Genomic DNA, 26,606 nt, shown 5'->3' on the forward strand with positions numbered 1-26,606 from the left:
TGTATCTAACTAGATTGCACAGAGATTGAAAATAAAGCTGGAGATTTGTGAAGACCTCTAAATGGAAGTACCATTCTGAAGGCTCTTTTTTGGCATAAAAACTGAGTGGCCAGCTAGACAAAAATCTCATTTAAAATCTATATACAGGTTCCACTACGTTGTGCCATCTCTGTTCCCTGGCAGGATTGCCCCTACGCATTTTGAAGATTGTTTAAAGGAAGGTTTTTGCCAGTTTATTAATTTATATTTCACTATATCACTTTACACTTTATTTTTAAGTTGTGAAAGTTGCTGTCCATACATATGCATTTATGTTGAATTTAGTTAGTAATATCTGACAGCATAATCTGTACAATTTCAACAAAAGAAGAAATGATGCACTCCGTTGTGATCAATCCCTCGATCGCTGACCTGGATCTCCGAATTTCAGCCTCACCTTTCCACCTATTCCCTTAATATCTGAGCGAGTTCATTAAAAAGAGAAAAAAAATAAAAAAAAATGCCTGTGATATAAAGACAATGAGATATCCCCAATACCGGGGGACGCAGCATAGCTCTGCAGTGTGCACAAGGAGTTCTACGGTCAGCACGAAACAAAGCATGATCTACAATACACACGCCAGCCCGCGGGGATTACAAGGCAAATCTGATGATAAAAGCACTTAAAATGCTGAGTGGAATTGTGGAGAAAGTTGTCTACTTAACATTTCAGGTTAAGAGTTTTACAGAGTAGAGCATGTCCCAACCTGCATCTGTAGCCAAATCTGGGAGAATGTTTGCCTTAACAAATTAAGGAAGTATATACACAAGTTCTCTGTAAGGGGCAGTAATATTCACTGAATAGGGAATTTGGTTATAGAGGGATAGAACTTGCAATTAAAGGCTGGCATGGTAATTTACTAAACTGAGAATTGTCAGGAATTTAAAGTTAATTTCAAAATCTAGACCAGAATAGCAAAACTGGATGCATAGCAGACTTGGAGAATTATTCCAATTTGGCTATTTTGGCCTTACATTTGAAATTCACTTTGAATGCCAATGATCCTCACTTTTATAAATAACCCTGTACATGTGTAACCAGTGTTGGGCACTTAGGACCATACTTACTGTACTATATACAGCAGACACTGCAGAAGGGGTGAAGATTCGATCATCGAGGCCCTGTTGCAGTGCTCCACGGGATATTCTATGATTTAACAGGTTAAGGAAGGAACTGGACTACGCACAGTTATCCCAGACTACGAACAGTAGTCGCAAATAGCTTACACTTTCCATTTATCCTAACAGCTGTTATGACAGAGAGAGAGAGAGAGAGAGATACATATATACATAATGGCCACTCCTAGTTTACAGATTTAACACAACCAACCTAGAATGACATTTTTTAAAATATATATTTTTTTTTAAATGAATCAATCATTTTGCAGAGAGTCCCCACATTGGGTGATATTGCTTTAAGAGACAGAACTTCCACTAGGAAAGACTACACAGCAACAACATCGCTAAACAGAGTCAGATAGCTCACAGAACGCCTGCAGCCGTGAATGCTGTCCTGGAGAAATGACATAGACAGCAATTATTGTGCAATGCTTCCAGCAAATAGACAGATCTGTCTTAGAAATACACCGGAGCTCGGATTTGGAGAATGGTGAATGTCAGGTGGTTGTTATAGGTAATAGTTAAGCCCACAGAGAATTTTAACACTTTGGAACTTCAAGACTGGGGTAAAGGCATAAATATGGATGAGGATACGAGGAATAATAAAAGTCGCCAACATTTCACTGAATATCATAATGCTAAACTAGCTGAACTAGGAGACTTGTAGTCTGATGCACGCACTATGGAACAAGTTTGAGATTTTTTAAATAAAGTCATGGACTGATCACATTACGAACAAACTCCTCACTGCACAGCAGCTCTGGGGAGACTTACCTACTCTAATACCAAAGAGGTAACCAACGCATTGCATACAGGGACCGATAGTTTGAACGAGACATTTGATTGCAGAAGGACCATCCCGGTCATCTTGCAATCAAAATAAAATGCACAAAATTTCAAAACGGACTGTGTGCGTTAACTGCAAGCATTGCATTCAAAGGGTTAAAAAAAAAAAATTAGAAAGCTTTTCCGTATCAGGGAAATGCAGAATCATCGAAAGGGTTAGAAAAACAAAGCATTTCGTGTTTCTAAGAGATGGTAGACGCGTTTTCGTTGCCTACAAACAGTGGGAGGATGGACAGTGTGGGGGTACATACACAGCATAGGACTTGCTGCACTTCTGTTCTAATATGCTTTCAATACCCTTGTAAATCAAGACATTAATCTGTGGCGTTTGTTCAATTGTTTTTCATTTAAGAATTTCTCACACTTTGAATAACATTCACAAAATAACTTCAGGTTTTTACCAAGACAGAAAGAAAGTAGACATATGTCAAGTCTGGGTCAAGGTGACGTGGCGGCTTGCCAATTGGAAGTAGCTAGTAGTAGGAGGGGAGGGGGGGGGAGGTATGATACAAAGTTACAGAGGTCACAAACCATAATATAATACACTACATTCATTATATTCTTATATTACGGAGGGACAGTCAATAGTTTGGATAAACAGGAGTGTAAATCAGACTCCCATGCCAAGGATGGAGACATTGAACGTAGGTGCTGCACACTGCGCAGCACTGAACTATGAAGCAACTCTAGTGGCCATCTGAGTGACTGCAACAATGTAATAATGCCTTGTCTCTGAATGCTTCTACATTGCTGAGCCTGCAGGACAGGCTATAGACACCATAAAGCTGTAGATGTTTTGGGTTTTTTTTTACCGCGTATCGACATAGGTCACAGGCATTGCAACAGTACAGTGTATCTAGTACAGTAGGAATAAAGTATGCTGCAGTTGCACACACGATCAAACAAGCTTTCAGTTGAATCAGTACAAAGAACATTTCTGTGACCCAGAAGAACAATCACATGTACGAAACAGGAATTAATGGGTCGTTCCATTTATGCCTGTGTAGTGCAATCTTGTGCTGGTAAAAACAGATTCGGAACAATTATGGGGAAACAGTGTGTAACGTTAACATTCAGTCTGGCGTAAAAATGTGTTTGAGGCCGTTCAGGTATACCATTACATTGAGTGTACTAACTGACTGCTGGTTTGTCTGGTGTTATTGAGAAATAGTGTCCAAGGGCCCCATATGCTCTCGTACGTGCCACATGCAGGTGTTAGGGAAAAATGCACCTCTTCCAAGAGGCAAATGGATTCTACCTTATTGATCCATTCCCTGATCGTGGGTGCTCCTAATTTTTTCCAGTTCGTTGGAATAAGGGCATTAGCTGCTGTAAGCTGATGTGTAACCTGATTTTGGTCACGAAGTGAATCATTTTGGCTATTTTGGATCAGTACCCACTAATGCTGATGCATTTGGGAATTTGTTTTTGTATTTTTGACAGTGCCATCTGGATAATCGTTTGTAATTTCCTTCTTGAGTGTGTGTGCTAATGCTAGACTTATGTACATTAAAGAATATGCGTTTCCAGACCCTTTGTGAAAGTGTGAGATTGAGCTCAGACTCCCAAGAGCTTGCGTATTTTGGCAAGGAGGGAGATGCTTCCTGCTGCAGTGTCTTATACATTGGTGAGAGAAGTTTCGTTTTAATGCCTCTTTTAGAAATTATCAGCACATGCCACCTTTGTCGTTGTTGGGGTTGCGTGGGTACAGCAGCTTGATTCAGTCCATACCAATCAGCTACCTGTATGTCTGGGAAATCCATTGCTTGGGTAAAGATTCTGATGTCCTGCGCTGATGCCAGCGAGTGAGTTTTGCCATTATGTGTGCAATAAGAGTCAGGGGGAAACCCTATCTGTAGCGAATATTCCTTCATCTGAGCAAATCTATGACCAGTCGTACTTGTGAGACCAGTAGATTCCTGTCGTCTTCTAGGGTATAAACCCTTTCGCCCACCTGGCGGATATCAGTCGCCAGGGCTTCCATTCAAGTTTGGAAGGAAACCTCCAGTCTGTCTAACATGGCAGCTATGTCCGCTTTTGAGGGGAGATTTTGGAGTACCTCTTTAAGGTCACTGTCCGTCGGGCATAACAAAGCCTCGGAGCCCTCCGGACTTGATGGAGCTGAGCCGTATTGGGATGATTCCGGAGCCATGTTTGGGCCTGATGCGGCCTCATGGTGGTCCGCATTGTCACGAAAATTTTTGTAAGGGTGCCTGATTTCCCCACAGGGTGTTTAGTAGTAGAGTGCTGACTTGATAAGGATATTTTGGGGTGATCCATGTTGTAAGTTCAGCCCGATGGTAGTGGATTCCCACACTATGTAGACAGAGCGGTCTCAGACCGTGTCCGTGCTGTAGTGGTTCTTGTGACTAGAGTGTTCCTTTTGGACAATAAGAGCCAAACTGAAAACAGAATGGATTTAAAGAATTTTCCTAATTTGGCTTTTTTGACCTATGTTTTGCAGTCCACTTAAAATTCCTGGAAATTCTCACTCTAGTAAATAGCATGAGAGTCTCTAAAGGGCCAATAATATACTAGCCCATTTAGGCTTGAGGGCACCCTAGTCCATCACCTCTGCTTGGAACCTAATAATGATGGATGTACTGGGGATATTAGAATCACAAAACAGCTTGTGGAGTGCATGGAGACTGGTTTTGTTTGTACAGTCCTAGTCACACCTCCCTGCATGTGACTCAGCCTTCTTAAATACTCCCTGAAAAGAAACCTAAATATTCTAAGTTTCTTTACTGCACAGTCCTGTTTAATCTATAATTTCTTACTTCCTGCTCTATTAATAATCGCCTTCTAGACCCTGAAGATGTTTTTACAGAGCAGGAGATAAAAACCTCAAAACATTGTTAATGTGATTGAAAATTAAACTAAACTGCGCAAATCTAAGAGTAAACACTGTTGGTTCTGCCGCACAGCAGAGAGAATCCAATGTGTGTCAGCCACAGACACTGGCAAATCAGAAGAAAAAAAAATGTGTCCGGGTGAAACCCCAGCACTGCACATCACACTCTAGGTATAGAAGGTTATAAATATACACGAACCCCAGCACTGCATCTCACACTCCAGGAATGACCGCGCAACTTCCATATGTACCTGTGCCCCCATCTCACAATCTAGGAATAGGGGGTTCTAAATGTACCAAAACCCCAGCACTGCATCTCACACTCTCGGAATAATGTACCTGTGCCCCACCCATCTCCTACCTCCTGGAATGACAGCTAGATTATTTCTCATGCACCAGGAATGAAAGTAGGAGCATACACCAGGAACGACCTGGTTATGCACCTGAGCACCCCCACCCTTAATTTCACACCACATGCATGAGCCAGGGTCTTTTAGAAGTATCTGACCGCCCATGCTCCAGGTCCAGCATCTCACTCTCTAGAAATGGAGGGGAGTACTATATGTAACAGAACCCCCTACACTGCATCTCACTCCCTAGAAATGGAGGGGAGTACTATATGTAACAGAACCCCCTACACTGCATCTCACTCCCTAGAAATGGAGGGGAGTACTATATGTAACAGAACCCCCTACACTGCATCTCACTCCCTAGAAATGTAATATATACCCAATCCCCCCCATCTCATTCAAGAGGAACGACAATAGGACTGAGTCCCTAGCAACGCATCTCACAGCCCAGGAATGAAAGGAACATTTTCCGTACCTGCATGTACACTCCAGCTTTTCCCATGAATCAGATTCACAGCAGCCTTTGCTGGTTCTATTCCCCAGGGATACAGTGCAGGGGTAGCAGGTAATGTCAGAACTGATTGCTTCTCTAGCTGAAGATTAGATTAACACTATGTAGTGTAAACACAGAGCTGGTGATGTGATCACATGAGTGCCCTGTATACTGTGGGAGAAACACACATGCCACAGCAACACAGCCACCCAACAGCAGCGAGAGGACATCTAATCCTGGACCAGGGAGAAAAACAAAGTAACGTGGAAGGGGTTACTTCAGGTCGGAACACTGTCACCAGGCAGATTACATTCACACAGCAACACTTGGGAAAAGCTCTCTGATTGGCTGCAGTGCTGTGATGTACACAATACAGTACAGTAAGTAACCTTCACACTGCACAGGGCAGTAATATGCAGACAGCCTGATCCCCAGAATAAAACATACAGCGTCTGCAGAATGCCTAAACCCCGGAATAAAAGCACACAGCCAGTCTGCACCCCCGAATAAAAGCACACAGCCAGTCTGCACTCCCGAATAAAAGCACACAGCCAGTCTGCACCCCCGAATAAAAGCACACAGCCAGTCTGCACCCCCGAATAAAAGCACACAGCCAGTCTGCACCCCCGAATAAAAGCACACAGCCAGTCTGCACCCCCGAACAAAAGCACACAGTCAGTCTGCACCCCCGAATAAAAGCACACAGCCAGTCTGTACCCCGAATTAAAGCACACAGACAGTCTGCACCCCCGAATAAAAGCACACAGACAGTCTGCACCCCCGAATAAAAGCACACAGACAGTCTGCACCCCCGAATAAAAGCACACAGACAGTCTGCACCCCCGAATAAAAGCACACAGACAGTCTGCACCCCCGAATAAAAGCACACAGACAGTCTGCACCCCCGAATAAAAGCACGTAGCCAGCCTGATCTCCCGAATAAAGCACACAGCCTGCCCGCCCTTGTTTTTCGCCATTGTTTGTAATTTTCCTGGGATCATTATATGAAGATTCTGCATTTGCTCGCATTGCTTCCTACGGTCTATTTGTGCAAGAAAATACTACCATGATGTAGTGTGTCATGATATTAGTGTAAAAACTGCAATTTTATTTCCAATTAGAGCAAGTTACTTTGTTCTATGTTAAACATTCACATTAAACCAATCACAATATGAAGAGAGATCAGAAACACAGAAAGAGCCCAGCCAAAATGAACAGTTGAAGGAAGGGGGGAAAAAACTCACAAAAAAAATGGTTACCCCCTCTTCACATCTTAAAAGAACCAAAACAAACAGTGAAAGGTTCCAAATGATCTGCAACACTTTGATAGCTCTTGCCAAAGCGTTTGTGGCCTTGCTAACCCCAGAAATCACACATTTACACAGCAAATTGTTACAATATTCGGGACAACTTTAGTAGCTACGAGGGAGCTTAGCCATGTGAGTACACTTTAAATCTGATTACAGAAGCTTTCATAGGACGGCATTCACAGAGCAGGGAGCAGCCAGGCACCGTGGAGTCTGCACATACCAAGTCTGGGTTTTAGTGGGATTGGCATTGCGCAATGGTGCACAATGTAAACGGGATTGTCGCTGTAAGGACAGCCAGTATCCCTGAATGCACTGTCTGCACTCTCTGTGATTCATCACATCCCACAGCGTGCGCAGCCCTGAAAACATCTTGTTCTGCAGAGGCAATTCACAGACTGTTATCCCAGCTTCGCAAAACTGACCTGTATGCAGCATCAGAACACAACATTACCAGAGAACAAGATGCACAGTTTTACAGGGTTTTCATGTTAAAGCTTTCTAAGGGAAAAAAATGAAATATTTCATATGAGTGAGTTAAAATGCTTTGTTTATAAAAAAAAATGGGTTAACCCTAGCTGTACCTGGCACCCAGACCACTTCATTAAGCTGAAGTGGTCTATGTGCCTAGAGTGGTCCTTTAATAGCAGCACTAAATAGCACACAAAAATGTACTGATTTTTCCCAAACGGAACCAGTGATAATATCACCAAGTGCATGTTGCCAAATATTATAACCGATTTCAGGGATTATTCCGCAGACACAGGAATCAGTTAAACCATCATGGAAAACAGGCATGAGTAAGTGAAACAGAATAACTGGAGACGTGCCAGCACTACAAAATTCAGACTGATATCAGTGGAATGTGGAGCCTACTGCAATTCAAAGGCAGTAAAAAAATTAAAAAATAAAAAGAGGAAAAAATAAAATAAAAATAGGGGTACACGATACAAAGAGCAGCAATTACTAATGAGCATCTGATAAAGGTTTTTCTCACCAAATTGATTATGGTCTTGGGAAAAATACATGGGGCATTCCAAGAAACACTTCAAGCACCAAAAACACTGTAGCCCCCTGTTCACCACCTGTGCCCTCCCACGTAATGAGCAGATGGAGGTGGATTTAAGACACACTGTAAAACTTCTAAAGCAGGTGTCACGATTTTCAACCCAGCACTGGTGACATTTTCAATTTCATTTACAATCCTGTTTAGTGAAGAAACCCAAACATTTGAACATAATTCGAGTGCATCTTCAGCAGTAAAATTATCAAAATCGTATTCCACAATTTCTACTGGTTAAACTATAACAAATATGGGGTAGAATAAACAGAATAATGGCTTCGGAAGCACAGCTATTGGCCCTGTTTACAAGCTACCAGACAGCACATTTCACAATCTTTGTTCCATTCCATCCACATGACGGATTGCTGGCCCAGGTTTAAAAAGAAAACAATCACTTTCTAAATATAAATATTCCACACGCTCTGAATGTATCAGTAAGTGGGGGGTTTTAGCTTCTACAGGACCAGTAATCAAATCGGAGAAACACGGTAACTGGGTTTGAGGCCTGTAAAACGTGTTTAGAGCCTATCCCTGCCAAGTAACACAACAAACAAACAGAGGGGCAAATAAAACTGCTAAACTGACTGGAACCAATCCTGAAAAGCCTTTCAGGGCACTTAAAGAGCAAAATCTTGATGATAATTTTCCATCCAACTCATTCTGAAAACACAGCTCTGAATTAAAACACACACACACACACAAAAAAAAAACCTTCACTGCAGCCTCTCCAAATTGGATATCTTAAACATTAATTCACAAAGGATTAGCAAAGAATTAAATAATCCGAAGAAATAAATCATCTTGTTTTTACAATCATTAAGAAAAGTACCCCATGTGAGAGGGCGGGAGGGAATGTGCCCTCAGCTCCCAGGAATATTCTCTAAATTGGATAGCACTTATTTATGTAAACATCATAGTGAATGGTTTGACCCAATATTGCACCATCAGTGGATTCCACACTCACCTCCATTTATCATATTAACCTGACCGGTCTACATCTCCATGTGGATCAGTCGTTTGTTGGGAATTTGTTTTGTATGCTGATTCAAGATACATTCAGTATGTATTCCTTTCCTTATGTGCATCGAGCTCTGTAAAGCCTACAAAGTGCCAGGATTTAGCAGGGTAAAAGCCGGACCTGCGTGTACACAGAGCAAAGCCCCTGGAGATTTCTCACAGCTCAGTATTAAACTTCCTTATAGGCGCTGAGCTTTCAGAAAGGTTAGCCTGGGAAAACGAAAACAGAAAGTAAGAACTGTGAGTCAAGCTCATCGTCACAGTGATTAGGCAACAGCCGGTACTGTGCCAAGTGGCGTGTCTGCATTTCATGTTTACTGAACCCAGCACTGGGACTTCCTGGAAACCTCACAGCACACTGCTCTGTACACAATGTGAGCAGGGCAGAGTACAAGGGCAATGTCACAGCTAGAAACTGTTTACTCAAAGGCTCAATCATGTTCAGCTGTGCTGGACAGCCATAACATTCTGTGTTACAAATCTGGAACCTTGTGACCCCAATCTAACCTATTGATCAGTGGTTCCCGATTCATTTTTCTTGTGGAACCCTTTGACATAGTGTACCACCATTGTGGAACCCTAAAATAGAAAATTTGAGACGTAGCACAAACCTTTTAATAATACTTCCCTAACCTGGATAAATACAGATTGCACTGTGTACAAAGGATGATGTTTTGTTCTCAGCTCTTAGTAAGTACATAAAGCAAAAAACATAACTTCCCTCCTATGTTAAAATGAGATTGGTCACAATACCGATTGAAGCAACTATATTAGCTTAGCCTGAAAGACAGAGGTACACAGGACCGTCCAGTATCCATGCTTGCAACCAGCTGAGTGAATCTGGAATGGCCAACGGCGGTTCTAGTACCTCACGCAATCCTGGACTGCAGAGAAGCTGCATTTTTTGCAAACAGATAACTGGGACAATCCCACTCGGAGTCTTTTAGAAATTATCAGCACATCCACTAATCTACCTGCAGCAAATGCAGGCGGACAGTCATTATCATCGCTCCTGGTCAGATGGTGAACCTTTGCGACAGGGAAGAATAAGCCATTTGTTGACTACTACCCGTCTATGATCAAATCTGGGCCATGTGGTCAGAGTATGGGAATATACCTGGAATGAAATATCGGAGATTTCTACCGTAAATCCCTTCCTATTCTAGCCATGTTTTGTTTTTATGTGTTTTACATTTTGTACAACAAAATACTTTCAGATTTTTTTCCCTACAGACTGATTTAGGACTTTGTATAAATTTAAATTACAGTTTACGAAGAGGAGAAAAAAAAAAGAAAAAAGAAAAAAAACAACGACAAACAAAAATGATTAGCTTTTCTTTAACCCCTTCAGGACCGGCCTGTTTTTGCGATGTTTGTACGTTAAGGACCAGAGCAGTTTTAACACTTTTGTGGTGTTTGTGTTTAGCTGTAATTTTCCGCTCTCTCATTTACGGTTCCCATACAAGTTATATATTGTTTTTTTCAGGACAAAAGGGGCTTTCTTTACATACCATTATTTGTATTATGTCCAATATTGTATTTAAAAAAAATTAATAAAATATGGTGAAAAATTTAAAAAAAACAAACATGTTTTTGGACTTTTACTTGAAAAATCTTTTACTTATCTACAAAAGCTAATGAAAAAAACAGCTAAATAGATTCAAAATTTTGTCCCGAGTTTAAAAACACCCAGTGTTTACATGCTTTATTGCTTTTTTTTGCAAGTTATAGGCCTATAAATACAAGTAGGAAATTGCTGTTTCAATATATATATATTTTAAATGTATCAATAGTGACCTTGTAACACCGTTATCTGTCATAAATCCCCGAAACACACCTAACATGTACATATTTTTTTTAAAGTAGACAACCCAGGGTATTCAAAATTGGGTATGTCCAGTTTTTTTTCGTAGCCACTTAGTCACAAACACTGGCCAAAGTTAGCATTTATATTTGTTTGTGTGTTAAAAATGCAAGAAACGCTAACTTTGGCCGGTGTTTGTGACTAAGTGGCTACTAAAAAAGGCTGAACATACCCCATTTGCAATACCTTGGGTTGTCTTCTTTTGCAAATGGTATGCCATCATGGGGCTAATTCTCATTCCTTGGCTACCATACGCTCTCAAAGGCAACCTAACCAATCCGACAAATTTCAATAAAAAAAAAAAAGTAAAATCAAGCCTTATATTTGACCCTGTAACTTTCACAAACACTATAAAACCTCTACATGTGGGGTACTGTTATACTCAGGAGACTTCGCTGAACACAAATATTAGTGTATCAGAACAGTAAAATGTATCACAGCAATAATATCCTCAGTGAAAGTGCTGTTTGTGTGTGAAAAATGCAAAAAAAATCACTTTCACTGACAATATCATCCGTGTGATATGTTTTACTGTTTTGAAACACTAATATTTGTGTTCAGCGAAGTCTCCCGAGTAAAACAGTACCCCCATGTACAGGTTTTAGGGTGTCATAGAAAGTTACAGGGTTAAACACAGTGCTAGCAAATTAAATTATCTGGACTTTCAGCCTGGGTTGGCAGGCAGGTCCCTCAAATTGCAATCATTAAAATTACTTAATTAGGTAAAAATATTACATAAATACACATGTAGAATTTTAATATATATACATATTTATATATTTGACGTCTACGTGTATATTTATGAAATTATTTATGTAATTATATATATGGACATATGTATATTTCGTATTGTTTTTATTTATTTATTTATACATAGATATATATATATCATTACATTCTAAGTATATTTTGATATAAATATATATATATATATCAAAATACTGTTAGAATAAAATTGCATATATAAATATTTTTTTATAATTATTAAAAATTATTTTTATTTTTTGTTATTATTTTTATTAACATATTATTTGTATTTTATAATAATATATATATATCATATATATATATAGCAATTATATATATATTGTATATATTCGTGTGTAATTTAAATATAAGTGTATTTTTATATTAATATACGTATATATAAATATAAAAATACACTTAATATGACATTATATATATATATGATACATATACATATATTATATATAGATATAATACATGTATATATATCATATATATATACACATATTATTTATTTATTTTTACACTGATTTTACACTGGTTTTTTTTTTACTTTATTTTTTGGATTTTTTACTTGCAGGGAGACTGCCTGTCAGCACAGACAGTCCCCCTGCAGGCAGATACAAAGACCCCTATTGCGGTCATGTGATCGAGTGATCACATGGCCGTGGGGTCCTGATCTGCCGAGGGGGGACTGCCCGGGCAGACAGGCAGTCCCCCTGGACCGGGTGGAGCACTGATCGCCGCCGTGGGACCGACGGCGATCAGGTAAGTAGCCCCAGACCGTTATGACGGTTCAGGACCGTCAGCGGTCCAAACGCACGTTTTACCGCTGACGGTCCTGAACCGTCAGCGGTCCTGAAGGGGTTAATTTTTACTAGTCCGTTTATTTATAGTTCTGTACAAAACCACCTTTTTACCTTACTGGAAATTCTGTAGCACAGAATTTTTTTTTTACAAAAATTGATTGTTTCCCAGCCTAGAGCTTAATCAGAATGCACTGATAGGTGACAAGACTGTGATGTTTGGAATTATAGAATGCGACCATCTATATCAAATTCATCCTCGCATGCTACTGTCCTCCATAATGGGAAGTTCTGTATGTGAAGCTTTCCATTCAGCGCAGGAGGACAGCCCTCCTCCCACCAAAACACAAGGCCTTCCCTAGCACACATGCTGTGAAACAAAACGCTAAATGTGTCATTAGCTGATCAGATGCAATGACCTAAATTGATCCCACTGTAGCAGACAAGAGAAAATCTATACTGCTCTTTGTGCAGTAAAACCATCCCTCCCTCCTTTCCCACGCAGGCCATTATGGATGCCTTACCCATACAGCTTTCATTAACCTTGCGCAAGGCCGGGGAAAAATGACTTAATAAATGCTATAAATTTAGATATCTGTGGGGGGGGGGGTTTGAGGGGGGGGGGGGGGGGATTTAAGCACAGGAGGGCCTCAACATGTACATTCAAATCTGCACCTGAAAATACGTATCTCCTATTTACTGAGAACCAATCATCGGAAAAATGTATCTAACCGTGTCTTGGTTCATTTCTATAGCAATTGGCAAACACCCCTGGACAAAGGAGGTCTCACAGAATGAACTTCAGAATTTGTGGTAACTCAGTTAATAATAAATAAAAAATAAAAAACAACAGCTACTGAGTAATCCTCATGCATAATTAGACAACTCTAGATCAATGATGGCTTAAAAACTACATTTCCCATGATGCTACGGTTGGCTGAGCATTAAAAAAAAAAAAAACACAGATCGGAAACATTGTGGTGCCAAGGTTAGCCATCATTGTCTGTATGAATTATTTTTCAGTGAATTTGGCAGGATTATTTACCAAGATGTTTCAGGTCACAATAACTGAAGTTGAAAAGTATACAATGTTTTGGCTATTCTCCGTTTAGTGACAATTCAGTTTAAGTGAACAACTATCGCCTTCTTTAAATCTCTTTCAATCCTCCGCTAACATGTCCAAAGACAGACAAAAGTAAGAGATCTATAATGTAACCGGCCTGAAGACACCTGCAAAGTATTGAAAACTTACTATTTGTTGTAATTCAGAAAGCTAAGTATTACCTTGAATAAGTGAGTGTGCCATTTCATACACTATTCGGGTTGAGCAATAATGTGTTTGAGCTGGTTTTGCCAAATTAAAATCCTTTTATCCATACCTGAATAAATTCGCCTGGGATTTACTTGTGGGGCCTCATTCATGAAGGAGACACCACAAGTAAATATTGGACCAATCAATTCGTTTATGTGGGGGTTAACAGGATTCTGATACGGAAGAACTGACTTAAACTAAACATTTTTGCAAGTCTAAGGATCTTAAGGAAGAAGAGACTGTCAGTCTAATTCACTAGAAGCTTGTCCTCAGACAAATGTAGTTCACAGAAACAACAATGTTTACATTTACATAATATTTTAAGTCTAAGATAAGGGACAAGGTCTATACACCCAAACCACTACATTAAGATCCAGGTTTTGGTGCTTACTGTTCCTTTAATAATAGCCCCAGCGAGTCCAAGCTGGAGACATAGCTGCAGCTCTCTGCACTGAGGGCTATTCCACTAACAAACCATGGATTCATCAAACACAACGGATCCTGCTTAGGAGGGAAAGTCCACAATTTAAAGGCTCTGCCAGTTATTTTAAAGCCAATAATGTGGGTTTCAGGCCAGCAATGCACAGCCGTTACATTAACTTAGGAAGGACAACTGCTGAGTCTATTTAAACAATGAACGCAGTTTGAGTACAGTATCTATACAAAGGGAAAACATGTCACAAAGCAGTCCATTCACAAAGTACACTAGGAGCTGGTACGATCGTGCACACTCTCCGGAAAACAGCAATGATCACACAGATAAAACATTGTCTGTTTGCCTAAAATCTCACAGCCCCAGCAAGAAAGGCCAGACCAGCAGATTCAGCTAAGAATGACTTTCACAGGAGGTGCGACGTTTCAGAGCTTTGCAATCTGCTCAACTCTGCCACATAAAAAGTTAAACACCAACTAGGGGTTTATTCACCAAACAGTGAGTTGCAGTGACCTTTTCACCAATGTCCAGCTTGGATAGTTTAGTCTGGTTTTACATGCACAGTAGGTGGTCAACTACGCGCTTAGTGAACAATTAAACCCCCTAAATTTCAGGCAGCGATATGCGAAGAACTGTACTTGACCTGCCTAGAACATTCAGCGGGTGTTATCCAATACTTGTGGTCAGGAAGAAGATCTTGAACATGCTCCTAGTAACAATAAAATGAGTTTGGTGCATTGTGGAACAAGGAAAATCAACCGAGGGTCATATCCCACTAGACATAGCGCTATGGCACGTCTGACAACAAATTGTAGTGATCCTGTGTTTACCAGCTAAACACAATGTGCACCAATGTCGGATACTCCCTGGCCTTAAATTAATATAAAAAAAGAGCTTAATCTTTTTAACACACTGCAAAAGAACTGAATGTTTTTATCTTGACACAGTAACTTTCTCAAATGCTAAGCATGGGTGTTATGTGGATGCATTCCTACAATTAGAATACCGAAAATTCCAAACAGTCCAATGATACGTTTATTGAGGTTAAGATGTAAGATACTATGACAGAAGATGCAGCCATATGTAACCCAACTTGTCTGGTTATAAATGCGTGTCTGTTAGTCCACCCATTGTACAGCGCTACGGAACTTGTTGTCGTTTTATAAATAATAATCAATTTCAGACAAGTTCAGACAAGACAAACATCACAAATAAAGCGGAGAATGACTGTTCAGGAAGAGGTCAGTTTACATGAATCAAAAAGCATGGAGATGCCTGATCTGGGTAAAATGGCATGTAATTAAAACATGTACAACGGCGCGCCGCATAAGAACTGAATTTTTAAACTTTTACTTCTATAACACAAAAGCAAAAGTTAAAGTAAAGTGTCCCTTTAATATGAAACACTTTTTTCCATGAATGAGCATGTTGCCATAGTAACACAGTTGCTGTGGCAACATGCCCATTCATGAAGCAACTGTTCCACTTGCTGTGAAACTGCTGGAAATTAAGCTTTAGGGTCTACAGGCAACATGAAGTCTGAATCTACTTTACTTCAATTTATAGAACGAAAGCATGTCTAATTCTCTCTTAATGATAAAGAAAAACAACACTGCCGATGTAACACCTCAGCTTGGGAATGTAGCAAAGATCAAATAAACAACAAATAGTTATTTTTTTAAATAAATATATATACATATACACACACACACATATACACACCCTAGCAGATCAGAATCAGTCACACAGTTACATAAGATTCGAAAAAATACAAATACACACAATCACCCGTGAACAAAGTGATTTGTGTAAACAAAAAGAGAAACTTAACTTATAGGTACACAGCTTCCCAAGGTTACTTCCCAGCTGATAACCATATGACAGACCTGTATGAATGATAGGAAGGTCTCATTCCAAGGGGACTTCGTATAGATAAAACTCCAGCTTTTGGTTTAGATAATGAAGAATTTTTGAATAAGTGGGACGATATTTTGTTTAATTGTTCTTGTTAATTAATGACATTACTATTAAATTTTTCCAAAGCAAGTAAGATAAAAGCTGAAGAGGACTTGGAAATTTTAGACAAGACAGAGGTTGGGAACAGGGAGGACCCGGAATTCAAAGAGGAAATCATGTTCAAAAGACTAAAATAGTTAGATGAAAAAATCTCAGACACTAAAAATAATAAATTTTTAAGGGACAAAGAGGATATGACACATAATATCTTCTCCACTAAGAATAGGGTTGCTCGCAGGAGATTAGGAAGATCTAATGCCAAAAGAAAATTTACTAGAACCCCAATGAATTTTAGAAAGAGAACCCCAGAGAGGGAAAGGAAACCACCATATAATTTTGGGGAAAGAATTCCATCAATTAACCCCAGTGAGAGAAAGGAGGTTATCAAATGACCCCAGAAAGCGGACTCCAGAGAGCGGAAGGGGAGTATCATACACAAAAAAAAACAGAAAGAGAGGGGAGGCCATCTTACAGGAGAATGGCAGATGAAAATGTAAACAGTAATGTAAATAATATGGAACGATCCCCTGGTGGAGGAATAAACCGTTTTAGATCTTATGCACAGGCCCTGAAAAACAAAGAGGAGAATAGAAAAGGGAACACCTCTGACTTAAGAGAAGAGGAAAATTTTCACGGGAGAACAAGAGCCCCCAAAGAGAAAATGATCACCAATTATTTCCGCCCTCGAGAGAAAAGGTGGGAACATCCCAACCAGTTCTCTCACCTATACACAGAATCCCCACAAAAAAGAAAACGAGCAGAGGATCAGGAGAGATACTAAGGGAGGGATTAGAAGTATCAGGGGAAGAATTAAGAAGGGGTGTTGTGAATTTATCTGGAGTAAGTTTGACAGAACAGGAGATTCAGTTGCTAGAGAAGGGAATGAAATTTGCCCCTAATCAGGAGGCGGACGATTTCCAATTGTATATTGATTTTAAAAAAATTATTAGATCTATGACGGTGACGAGACACTTTTTTAAAAAAGTTTCCCATTCCAACTGGGGAAGATGTTGGAAATGAGCTAAATAGTGCTTAAAAGAAATTTAAACGAAGGTCTAGGTTCTTTCCAGTGCAGAGTAAAGGGTCCCATTTGGAGACTTTTGAGAGTCTAGTTGAGAAGGACTTTGAAAAATGGGCAGGAATGAACAAACGAAAGGGAGGAAAGAGAGCACAAAATTTAACCAAGGGGGAACAACTAGCATTAAATAATTTAACCTCAAGGGAGGATATTATCATCAAGGAGGCAGACAAAGGCGGAGCAATAGTGATTATGTTGGAACAATATTACAGACAAGAAGCCTTTAATATTTTGGCAGATGGCAAGACATATAAAAAGCTTGGGAGTGATCCCACTTTAGCCTTCAATAAAGAACTTAAAACCCTTCTGGAAGAAGCCAGAACTGAAAATATTATTTCTGATAGGAATTTTGAGTATCTCTGGAATCCTCATCCAGTCATTCCAATGTTTTACTTTATCCCGAAAATTCATAAAAATCTGAAAAATCCACCAGGACGCCCAATAATCAGTGGCATGGAGTCAATTAACGCCAATTTATCTGCCTTTTTGGATTTTCATTTATAGAAACATGCGCAAAAGGCACTGTCATACACCAAAGACACAAAATCGTTTTTACAAGAGATTGAAAATCTGGAGTGTCAGGAGGGTTACAGCTGGGCCACACTGGATGTGACCTCGCTGTACACGGTCATTAGCCTTGATCTCGGGATGGAGGCAGTGGCCTATTATTTGGATAGGGATGGAGATATTTCTCTAGGCCTTAAAACCTTCATACTGTTTGGCATTCAGTTCATATTGGAACATAATTATTTCTTCTTTGACAAATCGTTTTTTCTAAAACTGGTGGGGAACGCCATGGTTACCAGGTTCGCCCCCAGTTATGCCAATATATACATGCGCAGATGGGAAGACCTCTGCGTGTGGTCAGGGCATGACTGGGTGGAGAACCTGGTCCTATGGCGGCGATATATAGATGATGTCATCATAATTTGGAAGGGGTCAGATTCTGAATTTATGACCTTTGTTAGTTATTTAAATTCAAATGAGTATAATTTGAAACTTTCTCCAACATGGGACCATAGGGAAATCAATTTCTTGGATATGACTTTATTCTGAGAAGGAAGTGAGATCAAAACCAAATGGTTTTTTTTAAACCAACTGATGGAAACATCTATGTTCATAAACATAGCTGTCACCATCAACCTTGGTTGAAGGGGATCACAAAGGGACAACTTACCCGAGTTAGGAGAAACTGTTCCCACATTAAGGATTTTCCCATGCAGCCCCAACATGTAGCTGATAAACTTGTTAAAAAAAGGTTATAACAAGAAAAGGATTGAAAGGGAGATTCATATGATGTCTAAAAAGAATAGAAATGATTGTTTGATGGATCACCCCAGTGATAGACAGAAAGGGGAAAATCTTAAACAATCTTTTTTTACACAATATAACATTGATCATCCTAAAATTAGGAGGAGTTTATGTAAATATTGGCCAATATTGTTGGAGAACCCCATTTTGGGAGGACATTTGCCAAAGAAACCAAAAATTATATAAAGGAAAAAACTAAATCTAAAAAATGTATTAGCACCAAGTTACGCCTTAAAGAGCAGATCTAAGAATAAAAAGGGTGCAAAAGGTTTCAAGGGATGTAAAAACTGTAAAGCTTGTTCACAAGTGAAATATAACAAATGGAGAAGTAGGGATGCAAGACCAGAGATACACTTCTAAGGTGCAGATATAAAAATATATATGCATACAACCTTTCAGTAACGAAGTAGGCGATATCTATAAAAACAAATCGCACATAGTGTATTACATAATAAACATAGAGGACACGCAGGATGATAATGTGGAACTCACAAGATTGTAGTGATAATCAAGCCCATCATCCTCAGTCAGAAAGTATCTTCAGAATATATGAGATGAAATCTTCTATTTTTCCTTATAGGGTAAAAGAGACCAAATAATAGTGCAGGTGTAAATAAAATATGACAAAATTTATTATACAATGCACTTACAACAGGGTCCAAATAAAAACGCATAAAAATCCACTCCGCAAGGTGGTAATGACAGCATACAAAGTGAGTCCCTGAGGAAGTCTTCTAGACGAAACGCGTCGGATTACACTGTTTGGGGGACTCACTTTGTATGCTGTCATTACCACCTTGCGGAGTGGATTTTTATGCGTTTTTATTTGGACCCTGTTGTAAGTGCATTGTATAATAAATTTTGTCATATTTTATTTACACCTGCACTATTATTTGGTCTCTTTTACCCTATAAGGAAAAATAGAAGATTTCATCTCATATATTCTGAAGATACTTTCTGACTGAGGATGATGGGCTTGATTATCACTACAATCTTGTGAGTTCCACATTATCATCCTGCGTGTCCTCTATGTTTATTATGTAATACACTATGTGCGATTTGTTTTTATAGATATCGCCTACTTCGTTACTGAAAGGTTGTATGCATATATATTTTTATATCTGCACCTTAGAAGTGTATCTCTGGTCTTGCATCCCTACTTCTCCATTTGTTATATTATTGTTTTTTGGTGTTGTAAGAGGGCACACTTTTTAGTAGGTTTGCTGTCTTTGTTTGTTTTTTAGTGGTTGGGGTATCTCTATTGCCTTATCCTTGTTCACAAGTGAATACTGATAAAGCCATGTCGTATACTAGCTCCACCACTGGGAGACAGTTTTTCATTAAGTCAGAGATAGGCTGCCGCTCGGACTTTGTGGTGTATTTGCTCCAGTGTCCGTGCGGCAGCCAGTATGTTGGACGCACGAAGAGGTGTTTGAAAGTGAGGTTCCTTGAACATATTAATAACATTAAGAAGAAACTTGACACCCATTCGGTCCCCCTCCATTGTAACAGTTGCCCACATTTTTTTCTGAAAGGGCTGCGTTGCATAGGGGTGGAACAAATTCGATCACATTGGAGAGGGGGCAACAAAGAGAAACGATTAGCTCAAAGAGAGTCATATTGGATTCACAGATTGGGTACCCTTACTCCAAGGGGGTTAAATGTAGATATGGATATAGTCTGTTTTTTGGATTGATTTGGATTGATTAAGTTCAAGATAATCACTTTGAGAATTTAATTGGAAAGCCATTTGATTGGTTAATAGCAATTAATTATGTTAGACACAATATGGATGTGTAATTAAGGATAATGTCACTTTAAATTTGATATATTCCCATTTATGTCACAAATTTATTAAATACTATTTAAAATAAGAAAAAGATTACAAATATTAAACCATTAATGCTACAAGAGATAATAGCTTGTGATATATTGTGTAGATGTATGATTATATTGAATGCAAGCTTGGATAGGAAGTTGTTGCATTCAATTTAAATTTTCATTGATTTATTAATTTTTTGTTAGATGTAGAGGATATATTAATATTATCATCATGACTGTTGTTGTTTGTGTGCAACATCTAATAGCCCTCTCGTTCAGATTCCCGGGTATCACCAATGTGTGTAAATAACAGTGGATTCCTTTATGATTATGGTGGAACGCACGGCCATGTTTTTTTCGAGTGTGGAACGCACACCGGTCACGTGATAGGAACGTAACGCGTGACGTATGCGGAAGTGGCAGAGAATAATGTGGGAAGGATTCAAAATCTTCGGCGAAGGAGTTACACCTGGAGGAAGATGCCGGGTAACGAATGGAAGTTCAGAAGAGGGAAGACACCCACTATTCCACCAATGACTTGAAGGGGTTAGCCCTATATAAGACTTTATTTGGTAGCGTTTTTAGGATGCTTTGTTAGCTATTGTACATGTAACTGTTGTTTTTGCTGTAAGAGGTCCCTGAGGAAGTCCTTTTGTACAAGGACGAAACGCGTAGGACCGGTGACCTTTTTATATTTGTTTTTATTTTTCTATTTTGTACACCTCCTGATTTTATGAGTGAATACATTGCCTTTGAAGTATTCATCTGATTGGAGCCTTTTGGATCATCTCGCTGACCCTGATACCCCACTGGCTACCACTCGAGGAGGGACACCTAATAACACCCCCCATTTACATCGTGGGGAGGCACCCATAAAACGCTTTACCAATTTGGAACTTGTGAGTGCATATAAACCAGTATATTATTTTAAGTATCAAACAATATTTGCACTGTCTTATCCTCTATTTTAGGTACACCAGCAGAATCCCTAAAACATCCTATCATTCAAACAGTTACATAAGGCCTGCCAGTTTATTTCACATATTCTATATTACAACTAATAAGGGATCGACCGATATTGATTTTTTAGAGCCGATACCGATATTCTGTGAACTTTCAGGCCGATAGCCGATATGATTTGCAGATATTTTGTACATTTATCATTTTGGAAAATAAAAACTATTTCTAAAGGTAAATGCACAAAATATACATGCCACTTGTAGTGGATGCAGTGTGTTTAGACAGGGAAGCTGTGTGTGTTTGTGTAGTGTGTGTGTTGTGGATGCAGTGTGTGTGTTGTGGATGCAGTGTGTGTGTTGTGGATGCAGTGTGTGTGTTGTGGATGCAGTGTGTGTTGAGGATGCAGTGTGTGTTGAGGATGCAGTGTGTGTTGTGGATGCAGTGTGTGTTGTGGATGCAGTGTGTGTTGTGGATGCAGTGTGTGTTGTGGATGCAGTGTGTGTTTGTGTAGTGTATGCAGTGTTTATTTGTCTAGTGTGTGTAGTGGATGCAGTGTGTATTAGTGTAGTGTTATATAATGAAAGCAGTGTTTGTGTAGTGTGTGGGTAGTGTGCGTAAAGTGAATGCAGTGTGTGTGTAAAGTGAATGCTGTATATACTAAATGCAAAGTGTGTGTTTGTGTAGTGTGTATATATAAGGAATGAAGAGTGTGTGTGTGTGTGTGTGTGTGTGTATTTGTGTAGTGTATGTACAGTGAATGTAGTGTGTATATAATGCAGTGTGTGTGTTTGTATAGTGTGTGTATATAATGCAGTGTGTTTGTGTAGTGTGCATTATAAAAACACACTACACAAACACACTGTATATAATGCAGTGTTTATATAATGCAGTGTGTTTGTGTAGTGTGTTTATATAATGCAGTGTGTTTGTATAGTGTGTTTATATAATGCAGTGTGTTTGTATAGTGTGTTTACATAATGCAGTGTGTTTGTATAGTGTGCATATATAATGCAGTGTGTTTGTATAGTGTGCGTATATAATGCAGTGTGTTTGTATAGTGTGCGTATATAATGCAGTGTGTTTGTATAGTGTGCGTATATAATGCAGTGTGTTTGTATAGTGTGCGTTATATAATGCAGTGTGTTTGTATAGTGTGCGTTATATAATGCAGTGTGTTTGTATAGTGTGCGTTATATAATGCAGTGTGTTTGTATAGTGTGCGTTATATAATGCAGTGTGTTTGTATAGTGTGCGTTATATAATGCAGTGTGTTTGTATAGTGTGCGTTATATAATGCAGTGTGTTTGTATAGTGTGCGTTATATAATGCAGTGTGTTTGTATAGTGTGCGTTATATAATGCAGTGTGTTTGTATAGTGTGCGTTATATAATGCAGTGTGTTTGTATAGTGTGCGTTATATAATGCAGTGTGTTTGTATAGTGTGCGTTATATAATGCAGTGTGTTTGTATAGTGTGCGTTATATAATGCAGTGTGTTTGTATAGTGTGCGTTATATAAACACACTATACAAACACACTGCATTATATACACAGTGTGTTTGTGTAGTGTAGGTGTATATAATGGAGTGTGTGTGTGAGGGGTAGTGATGTCCCGAACAGTTCGCCGGGAACAGTTCGCCGGCGAACATAGCGTGTTCGCGGTTGCGAACACGTGCGATGTTCGGTCCGCCCCCTATTCGTCATGGAGGTGGGAGGGTCTGGGAGGGAGGGTCTGCTGCTGATTGGCTGGAATGTGTCTGCTGACTGTGAGGTACAGGGTCAAAGTTTACTCAATGATGACGAATAGGGGGCGGACCGAACACGCTATGTTCGCAAGCGAACGGTTCCTGGCGAACTGTTCGGGACATCACTAGTGAGGGGGCATTTTTTATTAAATTATTTTTTATTTTTATATTAAAATTATTTTTTTTATGTTTCATTATTATTATTTTTGTTGTCCCCCTCCCTGTTTCATACTTGGCCAGGGAGGGGGGATATAGCAGTCCCTGGTGGTCCAGTGGCATTGGCTGAGCTGTGGGGGGGGGGGGGGGGGGGGGGGCGGGCAGCAAGCGCTTACCTCACAGCAGCTCCTCCAGCTCCCCAGTGTAAGTCTCGCGGCCAGCGTGCCGTGCGGAGCGTTGCCATGGTAACCCTTGGCAATGCTCTGACGGCCACGGGTCTCTTCTCTGGGTAAGATTCAGTGATGACAAACTTCAGCCTGATCCAGGCAAGGCCGACATGGTAAAAACTTGGACTACTTTGGGAGAAATTGTAATAGAGATTGTAACTCTTTAGAAGATCCTGTAAAAATTGCAATAAAATCTCCAGCTGACCTAACGCACACAGTGGCCGTGGCCTATTAAGAGAAAGCACATGAACACTTCACTGATTGGTGCAACTCAGCAGATCTTAATGCAGATTGGGAGGGATAAAAAGGGAGCTGTGACATCACGTTCTCGCTCAAGCAACCAGCATGTTGGAAGTCTACAAAATATATGTAAATAAATACAATTTGTGATGGTGTCAGGAGCATCCCTTTATATATAATAATAATAATTATAAAAAAAAAAGTCGATTCCAATATATATCAGGAAGCTAATACTTTCTACACAATAGATTAGTGTTCAAACTCAAAGAAATCGGTCTAGATGAAAATGCTCGTTCTTGGTTAGAACACTGGCTTAAAAACAGAGTGCAAAGAGTTGTCATTAATGGTAAAGTTTCAAGCTGGACAGAGGTGGCAAGTGGTGTCCCTCAGGGGTCTGTTCTGGGACCCATTCTATTTAACATGTTTATAAATGATCTTGAAGACAGCATTGAAAGTCATATTTCGGTGTTTGCAGATGACACAAAGCTCTGTAAAATAATACAATGTGAGCAAGATATTACTTTGCTGCAGAGGGATTTAGATAGACTGGGGGACTGGGCACTCAAATGGCAGATGAACTTTAATGTTGAAAAATGCAAAGTTATGCACTTCAGCGTAAAGAATACACAAGCAACGTATACCCTTAATGGAAGCAAATTAGGGATAACAAAACACGGAAAGGACTTGGGAATGGTTATAGACAACAAACTATGCAACAATGTGCAATGTCAATCTGCAGTTGCTAAGGCCAGTAAGGTATTGTCATGCATGAAAAGGGGCATTCATTCTCGGGATGAGAATATCATTTTGCCTCTTTATAAATCACTGGTAAGACCACATATTGAATATGCTGTGCAATTTTGAGCACCTGTTCTAAAGAAGGATATTATGGCACTAGAAAAAGTGCAGAGACGGGCTACAAAATTAATAAAAGGAATGGAACATATCAGCTATGAAGAAAGGTTAAGGAATTTAAACCTATTTCTAAAATTATTAAAATTATTTTTGCATATGTATTGAATACACTATTAGGGCTCACAATTTCAAGTCCTATGTTACTAGACAGGAGTAAAAGTTATTCACTGCTGCAAGCCTGGAGTGTCCATAGCACACTCACCAAGGGTGAGTTCATACTTGTCAAGGCTGAGTTTTCACTTGCCAGCGTACGTTTTTTTTTTTTCATTCTTTATTTTTGCCGTTTTTAGCGGGATGAAACAAAACCGTACAGTTCACATTCATATAAGAGAATTGTCACACACAATACATTGTGATATTGCTTTGAGTGCATAATCCAGGCAACTTAGACTTAAACATAATAGACTTACATATAGCTTTGGAAGTCGCAAGATAGTTGGCAATGATTATCTAGCCAATGTACTTTTAATACCAAAATATTCTCAATATCTGCTACAATAAACCAGGCCACCTTTACTGCGGGAAACCACATAACTCTCAAATGATATACAGACATAATATATACAGAAAGGCAATCCATGAACATGTACTATGTACAACAGACATGAATCAGAGTCATTTACAAACTGAAAGTTTTGAAGCTGAGACCACCACGTGTTCCAGATATCCATACAGTGAAATCACATTGTGGATTTTATTTACAAGAAACCAAAGTGTAGTGAAAGTGGAAAAACTGCAACATTTAGGCAAAGTGCTGATATGCAAAAAAAAAAAAAAAAAAAAAACTAAACTATAATGACGGCTCTGCCATTTTAGCTTACATTTTGCGAATTTGTTTACCTTTCCCCAAAATTGCAACTTATACATAAAACCAGAAAAAAACGCACACAAAAAACAAATCCAAAGTAAAGAGAGATTCAAAGCACAAGTGATTTTTAATTCCTAAATGAATAAAGATGTTTACCATTGCAGCCTGGAGCATAAAGATCTAAATATTATATATACTAAGGGGGTATATTATCTAAATAATGACTGGATTTACAGCCAGAAAGTAACATTTAGTCCACTGGGACGGAGAATTTCTACAAGTCTATTATTGTTGCTTAAACTATTATGATTTCGAGTTTGGCAAAAAACGTCCAAGTTCCCTATAACAGTAGAGGCAGGCATCTTTTGGTCACAGAGACACACCAGAATACCAGATCAATCATACAACCCAGAATTGAAAGGGTGAATCAATGCACTTGGAGAAATTCTTACACCTGACTCAAGCAATCAGCTCAGCACAATGTGCAAAGTAGAGACATTCGGTGTAGTTCTAGATTGTAATTCCTGCAGTGCAGGCTGGTCAGTATCTCCCGGCAGCGCTGTGAATTTGGAAGTATAAAGTGCCACTCACTGTCCGCACAGGCTGGCCAACACCCATAATACTGTACACCTCTTCACATGGGTCGGGGCAGATTCCTTTCCTAACAGAGGATTATTTAACCCCGACAGATAAAGAGGCTTCCCATTGACAATGCAATGAAATTAGAAAGGAACATTCAACAGCTAGAAAATGGGAGAGAAATATGGGGGCATAAACATTGTGGGGTACATTTACAACCCAATGAGTCAGAGCAAAGTAACGCACCATTTACCTCTCACATTAGAAAACTCCTGGTATTTTAGGTTAGTTACCTTTTCTCTGGGTAAATGCACCCCAAACCAGGTCTCGAGGTACTGCTTAAACACTATTTCTATAAAAAGCAAAGCCACATCCTGTGATATCCCCCACATCTCGAGATTCAGCAACAGAAGCAATGATAGGAATTATCCCCCCTTATGGTTAAGAATAATAGGGAGTATGCTGCACTATATCATGGAACACTGTATCTTACCTGTATCC

General features: G+C 39.4%; 1 protein-coding gene across 20 annotated transcripts in view; it reads right to left on the reverse strand.

Moving 5' to 3' along the window:
* Positions 1-26,606, reverse strand: part of EIF4G3 (eukaryotic translation initiation factor 4 gamma 3) — a 74,492-nt gene that overhangs the window by 43,632 nt on the left and 4,254 nt on the right. For 18 of the 20 annotated variants that reach the window (XM_063435930.1, XM_063435926.1, XM_063435919.1 and 15 more), the window contains exon 2: positions 1,108-1,186. In XM_063435930.1, coding sequence (XP_063292000.1) covers positions 1,108-1,186 — 79 coding nt within the window. Of the gene's footprint in view, positions 1-1,107; positions 1,187-5,683; positions 5,842-9,035; positions 9,177-26,606 lie in introns of those variants that run through there. The other 2 variants (XM_063435928.1, XM_063435927.1) reach the window with 2 other exon arrangements.

This window comes from Pelobates fuscus, chromosome 11, assembly GCF_036172605.1.
Source record: "Pelobates fuscus isolate aPelFus1 chromosome 11, aPelFus1.pri, whole genome shotgun sequence".
Classification (NCBI taxonomy): domain Eukaryota; kingdom Metazoa; phylum Chordata; class Amphibia; order Anura; family Pelobatidae; genus Pelobates; species Pelobates fuscus.